Source organism: Bos grunniens, chromosome 26, assembly GCF_055505025.1.
Source record: "Bos grunniens cultivar Pamir isolate PY7600 chromosome 26, Bosgru_T2T1.0, whole genome shotgun sequence".
NCBI lineage: Eukaryota > Metazoa > Chordata > Mammalia > Artiodactyla > Bovidae > Bos > Bos grunniens.
This window is the reverse complement of record NC_141190.1, coordinates 43,449,294-43,461,473: the sequence shown is the minus strand read 5'-3', so window position 1 is coordinate 43,461,473 and position 12,180 is coordinate 43,449,294. Positions and strand designations below refer to the sequence as shown.

General features: G+C 51.8%; 1 protein-coding gene across 3 annotated transcripts in view; it reads left to right on the top strand.

Annotated features, from left to right (window-relative positions):
• CHST15 (carbohydrate sulfotransferase 15) overlaps window positions 1–12,180 on the top strand; it is an 80,459-nt gene that overhangs the window by 64,530 nt on the left and 3,749 nt on the right. For all 3 annotated transcript variants that reach the window (XM_086377086.1, XM_086377088.1, XM_086377087.1), the window contains exons 6-7: window positions 4,959–5,115; window positions 11,506–11,653. In XM_086377086.1, the coding sequence (XP_086233212.1) occupies window positions 4,959–5,115; window positions 11,506–11,653 (305 nt within the window). The remainder of the gene's footprint in view (window positions 1–4,958; window positions 5,116–11,505; window positions 11,654–12,180) is intronic.

Genomic DNA, 12,180 nt, shown 5'->3' with positions numbered 1-12,180 from the left:
TCAGATAGTGCCCTCTGGGGAAGTAAGGGTCTTGTGTTGCTCGTCCTCCTTCTTATTTCTTTGTGGAGGAGCTGGCCACATGGCCATCATCCTCCTGCACACGCAGGTTACTCTTCGAGGGTCTCAGGGTGAGAGAGGTCCTGGCAGAAATGACTCCTCAGGAATTTGGTTTCGGGACTGTGTTAGTTTCTTGGGGGGCTCTCGTAACAAATCATCACAAATGCGCTGGCTTGAAAAAACAGACATTTATTCTCATTGTTCTGGAGGCTAGAGGTCGAAGTTAAGGTGGTGGTGGCGAGTTTAGCTCCTCCTGGAGGTTCTGAGGGAGGGTTCGTTCCACTGGTCTTCCAGCTTCCAGTGTCTTCCGCAGTCCTGGCATCCTTATCTTGTAGGTAACACTTCGGTTTCTGCCTCTGTCTTCATGTGGCCTCCTCCCCATGTGTCTGTGTCCTTGCCCCTTACAGGGATGCCAGTCCTTGGATTTCGGGCCCACCATAAGGCCAAGGCATTCTCACCTGGAGGTCTTCACCATAATGACATCTGCAGAGACCTTATTCCTGAAATAAGATCCCATTCGCAGATACTGGTGGTCAGGAGTTGGGCATCTTTCAGGACATCTGTAGACTCCAAACGGGCGCAGGGAGGTTCTCGGCTCAAATAGCGTGTGAAGGACTTGGTACAGACACGCATCTTGGCACGTGTGTGGGCTCCAGGGAAGCCCGCTGCCCACCCTGTGAGCAGATCCAGGGTCCCTGGGGGACTGAGGGGAAGGAGAAGTCTCCCCTCACCCTGCCGAGGAAGTGGGCCTGGCCTGGTGCTCAGGGCCATGAACCCACCTGATTCACAGCAGGTGGGGCCCTGAGCTCATTTCACTGCACCCCAGGCAGATGGAAATCAGTCTTCTTACTTGGGCGGGGCTGGACTGGCGCGGCTGGACCTGAGGACATGTCCCAGTTTGTCCGCTGGAGTTACTTCTGGATCTCTAAAGAATTGTATGGAGTCAGCAGATTTTTCATGAAGTTACTTTGTGTTTAAAACTAAGCCAGGTTTTAGAGACTCTTGTTTTATTTATGAGCCACCCGTCTACAAGAAACGTCATCACCACAAAATAAACTCACTGTGGAAAGCCTGAGCCCAAGGTTGGGATTTTAGGTGGCAGTCGATGTGATAGCATTCCAGCTCTACCAGCCGATTTAGATGGTTGTGTGGGAGGCCTTACTAACGACTCTAAACTTGAGCTCCCTATTAGAGTCCAGATTCTGATGACAGTCTCAGAGGCATCGGTCACTTCCCCCCCGGCATCTTTCCTGGGCAAAGCTGTAAATTGGCAGCACTCACAGGAAACGGCATGAGCCTGGAGGGGCCTCCAACAGACTCGCTGCTACAAGGTGCCCAGGTGTGTGCCGCCCAACTGCACTTTGAGCTGCACGCAAATCTGATTTCGGGCATTTATCCATCAGCTCTTCGATTATGCTGTGACTGAGCCTGCGGTGACAGGTGCCACGTCTCAGTCTTGATGGAGGGCCCGTGTTTGAAGAGGGAAAGCCGCACAGCTGATGTGGGGGCCTCTTGTAATCGACAAGCACAGTGTCATGGGGTCGTGTACGTGGCTGGACATGGATCTGGGGGAAGATCTACTTGCCAGTGCTTGAGCATCTCTCAGGACTAGTCTTGAAGCAAGTCCTTTTGGAGGTGTGGCTGACCAGGCTGAGACGTACAAGCACTCTCCTTCCAGTGTGTGTGCATGGATTCTAGGCAATCTGTGGGCAGATTCCAGACACCTCACTACTTCTCCAAGGTGTTCTCTCTGGACATTGGCAGTGGGTAATTTCTAAAGGGCCATGCAGAAGGCACTGTACCAAATGCCAGAGGAGAAGACGATCAGTCCCTGAGAAACTGCTCTAGTTGTCAGGAAATCTTTGGATTCCCTGGTGGCTCAGATGGTAAAGTATCTGCCTACAATGCGGGAGACCCAGGTTCAATCCCTGGGTTGGGAAGATCCCCTGGAGAAGGAAATGGCTACCCACTCCAGCGGACGGAGGAACCTGGTGGGCTACAGTCCATGGGGTCGCAGAGTTGGACACAACTGAACGACTTCACCTTCTTTTCTTTTCACTAGTGAGTGGGGAGGGGTGCCGGAGAAGGGGTGTGTGCAGCCCACCTGTGCCCCCAGGGCACTGCCGTCTCTGTAGGGGGGTGAGGGTGGCCAACAGCCAGAAGGAAGCCCTGGGTGCAATCAGCGGTGCACAGCTACAGTCCCCAGACCTGTGGGACCCTAGTAAGATCTGCTGTTTCCTTCACTGGAAAGAGGGAAGCCGGGTTGGAGATGCTGGGAGGATAGAAAGTATGGAGCCGAGAGGGACAGAGGCATGCCACTGCCTAGCAGGGAGCCAGTCTGCATCTGCTTGGTTTCCAGGCAGCCCCGGGCTGAGTGTGTGTGAAGGGTGTTGGGCATGGGGCGGGGGCGGGGAGGGGGGCAGGAGGTGTGTGTTGAAAAAGGCATGAGACAGAAACAAAAGGGGAAGTGTTGAAAAACTAAAAAAAAAAGGGGGGGGGGGAGGGGGGGAAGACTTAAGCTCTCTGCCAGCAGAAAAAGCAGAAGAGGTGAAAAGAGGTGTAGAAAACTCTCAACTTGGAAATTCTATTAAAGTAAAAAATTGCTGGGGCATTTCCCAGTGACCTAGTGGTTAGGTTTCTGGGCTTTCACTGTCGTGGCCCAGGCTCAAACCCTGGGTGAGGAACTGAGCTGCATGGAACTGCAAAAAAAAAAAAAAGAAAAAAGAAAAAAAAATGACAACAGTGGAATCTGTTTGTGTTTGGCTGCAGTGTATATATTATCTTATCTACTTTTATGAATGTCCAAAATTCTCCCTAATTAAATAATTAGAGAAGTGCCATAAGAACAGATATATTATCTGATCCCATCCAATATAACCTGATACGTCTGTGTTTTTAAAAAATATAAGATATGCAGATATATATTTGAGGGTGCACTGAAAATTTCTGGACAGATGTATGAGAAACTGATAACGAGGCTCACCCTTGAGGTTTATATGGATTACCTTGTCATGAGGAAAGCACAAGGAGTTTTCCTGTTTTACAGATGAATTTAATGCTATACCCATCCTTCCCACCATGACTTAGAGTATAGGAGCTGGGGATCAAAAGTTAAGGCCACAAGGGAAATTGGGGCTGAGGACTTTAAAACAAAGGTGTGCTCATTATAGTGTTATAATTTGTTTTGTTTTACTTTTATTATTTATTTTTGGCTGTGCTGGGTCTTCATTGCCGCTCAGACTTTTCTCTGATCACGTCGGGTGGGGGTTACTCTCCAGCTGGGGTGTTCGGGCTTCTCACTGCAGTGGCTTCTCTCCCTGTGGAGCTTGGGCTCCAGGTGTGCAGGCTTCTCTAGCTGCAACACGTGGGCTCAGTAGATGCGGCTCTCAGGCTCTGGAGCACAGGCTCAGTAGCTGTGGTGCATGGTCCAGTTGCTCCGGGGCATGATGGGATCTTCCCGAACCAGGAATTGAACCTGTGTCTCCTGCATTGGCAGGCGGATTCTTTACCACTGAGCCATCAGGGAAGCCCATTCTTTTGTTTATTTGATAGAAGAAAAGAATTATCCCATCATCAAAGGAAATATCTATCTGTAGTGTTAAAGTACAATACAATATATTTGGAGAAAGTGAAAGCATAGTCACTCAGTCATGTCCGACTCTCTGCGACCCCATGGACTGTAGCCTGCCAGACTTCCTTGTTCATGGGATTCTCCAGGCAAGAATACTGGAGTTGGTTGCTGTGTCCTCCTCCAGGGGATCTTCCCAACCCAGAGATCGAACCCAGATCTCCCACATTGCAAGCAGATTCTTTACCATCTGAGCCACCAGAGGACTCCCTGGTGCAAAGGATTTGTGGGAAAAGAAAGAAAGAATCGTTATTCTGACTCCTGTTAAAGAATGATAAGGCGACTATTGAGGGCTATAGGTGTAGGGACCACTGAGGTGGGATCTTGCAGTAGGGGAAGGAGACTGGGGTCAACTCCAGATACAGCAAGAAAAGGTGGGAATTTGTAGCCCAGGAGGATGTGGGTTGGCGGATGGGAAGCTAACTAAGAGGAAACAGCAGGGTTAAGGGGAGAGTCTGGCTAAATGGCTAAATTGAGCTGGCAGGATTCTTGTTAAAACTGGGGGATGCAGAGACAGACAAGGAAAGTCTAAGAGTCAAGGCTGAGCTGGGAAGAAGGCCCAGAGGAACCTGAGAACAGTTTGGTTACACAGAGACACTGTCAGGTCCTGTGTGCATGCCGTGGGATCTGGGTGAACAGCTCCCATGTGCGTGGACACGTGTGGAGGTCTACTGGTGTCTGCATGCCGTTAGACCTGGGGTGGAGATGTTTCTACATTGTGTTAAAAATAGATTCCTATTAACCTAGAAGGATGCATTTCATAATTTTGCTTTAACTTTCCGAGTCTGGAATGGGCTAGGAATCTCACACAGAATTGTAATACTGGCAGAGCGACAGCTGTTCTGTTATTGTTGCCACGAACAGGGGAGATAGGAACCTGAAGGGGCATAAAATTTTCATGGCCTCTCTGCTCTTGTACAGTCTTTGTAATCTGGTGTTGTTTCAAAGTTCACTCATCGTGAAAACCGCCTTGGCCCAAGGTGCCTAGAAAGGACCAAAAGAGAGGAAAGCACAGAAAAAATGAATGGGGGCTTGCCTGGGGCCAGTGTAGACCGTGCCTGCGTCCAGGAGAGCGTGGGTGGACCTGTGAAGGGTGGGGAGATTGTCCGGGGCAGGGGCGGTTGGAAGCAGCTCGTGGGCTAGGGAAGAAGAGAGCTGTGGTGTCTCAATGAACTGAACGAAGTAACATAATTGCTTGCTGATTTCCATTGTCACGCAGATAGCGCGATTTCACATTCCTGGGGGTAAAAAGATCCATCTGTTTTATTCACAGGTTGTACTCCGACTATCTCTACTTTGCAAGTTCGAATAAATCTGCAGATGACTTCCATGAAAAAGTGACAGAAGCTCTGCAGCTGTTTGAAAATTGCATGCTGGATTATTCATTGCGTGCCTGCGTCTACAACAACACCCTCAACAACGCCATGCCTGTGCGTATGCGGAAGGGCTGCTCCTCCGTTATTGTGCCAGGGCATTGTGGATGGGGGTTTTAGCATTTAAACAGAGAAGCGTTTTAATGTGCAAATGCCTCTCCCCATGCCTTTGAGCGGTGGCTAATGCCAAAGAAATATTCATGGATGTAAAATCTATAAAAGCTGATGGGCCCTTTCAGCTGGCACCCTGCTTTCTTCCTCGCTGATGGCTCAGTTGCAATGCTCACTCCTCCCCCCCTGCGAAAGAAAGAGGGTGCATTTAGGAAGATTATTATTTAGCAAGGCTCGGAAACACACCCTGCAATTAGGACTGGCAGACGTGAGGACCCAACTCTCTGATTGTCTTAAGAGTGTTCTCTCTAATGCTGGATTGTTTTGTTGGTTTAAAAAATTACCCACCAGTGACTTTCAGTGCTTCTCCGACTGAGTCTTAATGCAAAATTTTTTTCCATCGATCCCTCTTTTTTTGCTCTCCTTTGCCTTCAGGAATATAGCTGTATGTTTCTTGTGGTTGCTGCTGTTGTTCAGTCGCCCAGTCGTGTCCAACTCTGCTACCCCATGGACAGCAGCACATCAGGCCTCCCTATCCTTCACCATCTCCTGAAGTTTGTCCAAGTTCATATCCATTGCATCAGTGATGCCATCCAACCATCTCATCCTCTGATGCCCTCTTCTCTTCCTGCCTTCAGTCTTTCCCAGCATCAGGGTCTTTTCCAATGAGTCAGCTCGCTGCATCAGGTGGCCAAAGTATTGGCACCTCAGTTTCAGCATCAGTTCTTCTAATGAGTATTCAGGGTTAATTTCCCTCCAGGTTGACTGGTTTGATCTCCTTATCCCCTCTTTTTTTCCCATGTAAAAGAAGCTGTTACTGGTGACTTCAGCATGGTGTAGCTAAGGGATGGTTTCGCACTGCACAGCACCCTGGGTTGTCCCAAGTGCCTTCTCAGCAGGCTTGCCACAGTGGTAAGTCTCCTTCAGCCCCCGAGTGTGGTCCACAGGCTTGCTCCACGTGGTAGATCTGCTTGAGGTGGGGGCCGGGGAACCCCCAGGTGTGATGGGGTTCGAAGTCAAGAGGGTTCCCTCCCTTTTCTTTGTTGTCTAGACTATTTTATCTGACAGCGTTGCAGGAAGGGGGCTCTTGTCTAACACTTGGAAATGAATTGTCCAAGGAGACACACATGCAGATAAAGCAAGACACTTTATTGGGAAGGGGTGCCCCTGTGGACGGAGAAGGCAATGGCACCCCACTCCAGCACTCTTGCCTGGAAAGTCCCATGGATGGAGGAGCCTGGTGGGCTGCAGTCCATGGGGTCGCTAGGAGTCGGACATGACTGATCGACTTCACTTTCACTTTTCACTTTCATGCATTGGAGAAGGAAATGGCAACCCACTCCAGTGTTCTTGCCTAGAGAATCCCAGGGACGGGGAAGCCTGGTGGGCTGCCATCTCTAGGGTCGCACAGAGTCGGACAGGACTGAAGCGACTTAGCAGCAGCAGCAGCAGCCCCTGTGGAGAGCAGCAGGGTAAGGGAACCCAGGAGAACCGCTCCACCAGGCGGCTCAAAGTTTTAGGTTTCGTGGTAAAGGGGTTAGTTTCCAAGTTGTCTCTGGCCAATCACTCTGACTCCATCCTAGCTGGTGGTGGGTGCATGGCTCAGCCAAGATGGATTTCAGCGAGGAGGATTCTGGCAGGTTGGTAGAACATATGGATTGGCATCTCCTCTTTTCTTGACCCTTCCTGAATTATTCTGGTTTGTGGTAGCTTGTTAGTTCCATATTCCTTACCACGTGTTCCTGACCTGTTGTTAAGATAGCTCATGCAAGTGGCTCCTACCTTGCATGGCCGGGGTAGGCGGTTCAGTCAGTGTCTCCCCTAAGAGCAGGCTGCACAGAGGAGCAGGTAGGATCCCAGGCCGCCCTGCTGGCGTGTATAGTTTTGCAGGGAAGACGCACACAAAGGATCAACACAGAATCTGGCCCCTGAGCCCGGGAGCCGGTCCCGCCTGCCTGCCCTCCTGCTCCCCACGTCCCATCTCCCTCTCCATCACTGCTCTACAGCCGCACCCTCCCCTGCTGGGTCCTCTTGCCTCAGAGCAGGGATTCACAGGTGTGGTCCGAGACCAAGGGTATCGGCATCCCTGGGGACTTGTCGGGAACGCATACTCTCAGGTTGAGTCCCAGACTCCAGAATCAGGAGCTTTGGGGGGGGTGGGGGGCGGTCCATCTGCCTGTGCAGCAGCCCTCCAGGGGTTGTTTTGGGCGCTCGTCTTGGGGACACCTGGTTCCAGAGCCTACCCCATGCCCCTGCCTGATACGTGCTCCTCATCCTTCGGGTCTTGCTTTAATCTTGACTTCAGTTCACTTTCTTTCCACACCTTTCATTTCCCCACAGCCTGGATCACAGTTGGCCATTACAGATAATTGTTCTTCACCAGTTTAGCTCCACCTCCACCAGATTGCAAGCTCCACGTGGCCAGGGGCCATGTCTGTTACATAGCAGCACATCCCCGTTGCTTAGCATGTAACCTGGCATGCAGGATGCACTAGAATATTTGCAGAATGAATGAGTGAATGGGTAGTCTGTGAAACTAGTGGAGAAGCCAGGTGGAGAGTTCCAACTGATTCCCTAATGAGGAGCAGAGGGGTTCGTGTGCTCTTGTCAGGGGAGACCCTGCACCGCACTCCTCAGCTCTTTCCCGGCCTGGGATGGGGGAACAGGTCCCCAGGGCGAGGGCCCAGCTTCGGGACCAGGCTCTGGTGGGTGTTCTCCAACCGACCCTGGCAGGCTCCTTGCCTTCCCTGGGCCTCTTGTGTTTCCACCCAGAGCTGGCTGAAGCAGATAAACTCAAAGGCCTCTCTCAGCTCTAATGTTTTTAAATTTTAAACATACTGGGCACTTCTCCTAAAGACTCTTTTTTATCCCCATTCCACTTTGATTCTCTGATCGGTACTGGGGAAAGATGAGGGGAGGGGTGGTGTGAGCCTGTCTTGGGTTGTTGGCAGTGATGCTCCGTGAACCAGAAACTGTCATTCGAGGTGAGCAGCACTTCCTTTGACTGGTAAGGGGGTGGGGGTGGGGGCTGAGGGGTTGGAGTGAAACAGGAGTGTCCAGGAGACCGGGAGGGCTTGCCCACCCCTCTGCCCCTGCAGAGCCCTCTCAGGTTTGTTTCCTGCTTGCCCCAGACGGTCCCTCTGCTGCTGACCAGCCCTCCTGGGAAGACAGACTCAGTTGCAGGAGGCCTGCCTGGCCAGTGCGGGGGGGTTCCGTCCATGAAGGCACAGACGCACTTCCAGGGAAATGCTGTCCCCTGTGGCCGGGTCTAGGGACCACTGCAGCTACTTTAAAACACCCCCATCCTGCCACAAAGGCAGGAGCTTCTAGAACCTTCTAGAAGGTTCTCAGGAGCGAAGGCAGGTTCTCTGGAAGAGATAAACTTGGTCAGGCTGGTCCTCCTTGGAGGGACAGACAGGCTGAGAACAGAAAGCTCTCAATGATTTAGCAAGAAGCCGTGCTCACAGTGGTTGTCTGTGTTGGAGGCGACACATGTGTTTATTTCTGAGGCTGGCACGTTCCTGTTTTCTCTTTATTTCTGGCCCAGCTTGAGGTCTTTTTACGAGCTGGTGTCTGAGGTAGCTGCAACCTGAGGGCTGCAGGCAGCTAATGAATTCTGAAGACAGCTTTCCTCCCTCCAGTTGTTTTTCTTCCTCCACCACCTCCCACACAATTAGAAGAACAATGAAATGGAAAAAAAGAATAGCGAGAGATGAAGCCACTTAGCGTCTGTACGTATTTTGTCAAGGTTTCACCGTCTTATGGTCGTCAAGGTGTTCAGCGTGGGAGTGCCAGGGGGCTTGGCCTCATGCAGGATGAGGGGATGACGACTGGGATCCTGGTCCCCACCCTGGAGGAAGGACGTCAAGGTCGAGCTGGGAGGGAGCGGAAGTAGGAGGTGAAAGTCTGCGTCAGGAACCAGGATTGCGCACTGAGAGGTGCTCCACGTGGGAGGGGGTGGGTTGGGGGTCCAGCCAGGCCAAGGACTTTGCACACAAGGAGAGCCAGGTGAGGCCAGGCATCAGTGTGGGGAGCTTACCCTCAGAGACTCGAGGTGGGAGCACCAGGCAGGGGGCTGGGACCGTGCCTGAACAAAGAGACGAGGCACAACCAGAGGCCGGACACAGAGCGGGGTCCCTGAGTCGGGGGCACGGATGGGAGTGCTGGAGAAAGGGGGGGACCTCTTTCTCCAGAAGGGGAAGGGTTCACTGTTTTTCCGGAGCTTTGTAAAGCCAGCTGTGAAGTCAGAGGGAGCAGTCCCCAAGACCACTCTCCCTTCTGACACTGTTTGCAAACTGGGGGACCATCATGTTCAGTAATTCACTGGAAGGAATCCCAGAGCACACGGTTGGCTGTTACACTCGTGGTTACTGTTTACAGCAGGGAAGGGACACGGATTAAAGTCAGCCAGGAGAAGCACGTGTGACGGTACACGCAGCATACTGCCGGCCGGGGACGCCCACCCAAGCCTTTGGCGTCTGCAGCATTTCTCGAGGCTCCATCACGTACTGCCCGCCTGGCTGACCTTTACCCGTCCAGTCCCTCTTGGAGGTCAGACTGGTCCTGCGAGGCCCAAAGCCCCCATCCTAAGTCATGCTGTTAGACTGTCCAGTGGCCAGACCCACCCCCCCGCCCCCCTGGCAAGCGAGATACTCTCATCAGGCAGGACTTCCCAGGTGGCTTTAGGTGGCCTCCCAGGAGTCAAGGACCAAGGCCAGACATCTCTGTGGGTCAGGTTAACGCTTCACCACAAACGCTTGCAGTTTGGCATGGGAGAAGGCACAGGAGAAGGACAAGGACCCCGAAGTGCAGGTGGACAGGAAGGGCTTCACACAACGCTGCTCAGACTGGGATGTGCACACACATTGAAGGTCATAGACCTCCATGTGGTGCCCGGCATTTGGCGGCTCCTCTTGTGGCTGGTTGCTGGGCATTTGCAGGTGTTTCTCACGGCTGTTGTGTGCTGGGTATAGAAGCAAAGGCAGCTGGGTCCTGTGTAAAGGAATTCCATGCCACTGGTGGGCGTAACCTTGGCCTCTCCCTTCACCCAGGTCCTCTCTATGTCGTGAAGATACCTACAGGGTGGTTCTAAGGATGAAATGAGGCCCTGAGTGTGGGAATCCTTTGTGCATGGAACACAAAGGCCTGCACAGGGCAGCAAGCGCGAGTGGTGTTGAAAATCCGGCTTCTGGGGACGTCCCTGGTGGTCCGGTGGTTGAGACTTCGCCTTCCAATGCAGAGGGTGGAGGTTCAGTCCCTGGTCACAGAGCTAAGATCCCACATGTCTCTTGGCCAAAATGTAAAAACAGAAGCGGTATTGTAACAAATTCAAAAAGACTTAAAAAAACAGTTCAGTTCAGTCACTCAGTCATGTCCGACTCTTTGCAATCCCATGGTCTTCAACACGCCAGGCTTCCCTGTCCATCGCCAACTCCTGGAGCTTACTCAAACTCACGTCCACTGAGTCGGTGATGCCATCCAACCTCTTGTCCTCTGTCGTCCCCTTCTCCTCTTGCTTTCAATCTTTCCCAGAAGCAGGGTCTTTTCAAATGAGTCAGTTCTTTACATCAGATGTCCAAAGTATTGGAGTTTTAGCTTCAGCATCAGTCCTTCCAGTGAACACTCAGGACTGATCTTTAGGATGGACTGGTTGGATCTCTTTGCAGTCCAAGGGACTCTCAAGAGTCTTCTCCAACACCACAGTTCAAAAGCATCAATTCTTCGACACTCAGCTTTCTTTATAATCCAACTCTCACATCCATACATGACCACTGGAAAAACCATAGCCTTGACTAGACGGACCTTTGTTGGTAAAGTAATGTCTCTGCTTTTTAATATGCTGTCTAGATTGGTCATAGCTTTTTTCCAAGGAGTAAGCATCTTTTAATTTCATGGCTGCAGTCACCATCGGCAGTGATTTTGGAGCCCCCCAAAATAAAGTCTCTCACTGTTTGCATTGTTTCCCCATCTATTTGCCATGAAGTGATGGGACCAGATGCCATGATCTTAGTTTTCTGAATGTTGAGCTTTAATCCAACTTTTTCACTATCCTCTTTCACTTTCATCGAGAGGCTCTTTAGTTCTTCACTTTCTGCCATAAGGGTGGTGTCATCTGCATATCTGAGGTTATTGATATTTCTCCCAACAATCTTGATTCCAGCTATGCTTCATCCAGTCCAGCATTTCGGTCCACATAAAATTTCCAGCTTCTGAAGGTACTTGTTTGCTGGGATTCCTCCCGCTGTTGGTTTATAATGTGTAGTGCATATAGAAAAGCATCTACGGTTTTGGAGGAATTACCCCTGAACTAACGCCCGCCTTCTTGCTCGGTCCTAGGTGAGGCTCCAGGTTGGGCTGTACGCCGTGTACCTTCTAGACTGGCTCACCGTCTTTAACAAGGAGCAGTTCCTCATCCTCCGCCTGGAAGACCACGCCTCCAACGTCAAGGACACCATGCACAGGGTCTTCCAGTTCCTCAGCCTTGGTATGAATCTTGAGCCGGACACCCACAGAGCAGGGCGGGAGTTCCATGGACACCGACCTGCCGGGTCCCAGGCAGACTCCGTGAGCCTGGGCAGGGTGGGCCTGGGCGGGGAGAGCCACAGACTAGCGCCTGTTGGTGAAGCACCAGCTCCAGATGGGGCCTTGTACGCAGTGTGGGGAGGCGGTCTCCGGGGAGGAAGAGACAGCCACTCATCTGGGAGTTTATGGTCCAGTGGAAGGAGAGGAGGAAGCAAGGCTTGAATCACCAAGTGACTGATGGTGACGTGGGCGAGGAGTGATTTAGTGTCCTCATACACGTGAAATCCTTACATGTGACTTGGGGGTCCCAGCTGCTGAAGGGATCTTGGAAGGAGTGGTGTGAGCTGCGCCATGAGAATGGACAGGGTGTCCTGACTGCTGGAACTGTCTTTCAGAGGCCACAGGGCCTGGAGGAGGGGATGGGCAGGTCATCGGTTGTCCCTGCTTTGCTGGGACCCCTGGAGGCAGAGCCACGTGGCCAGGTTTGGG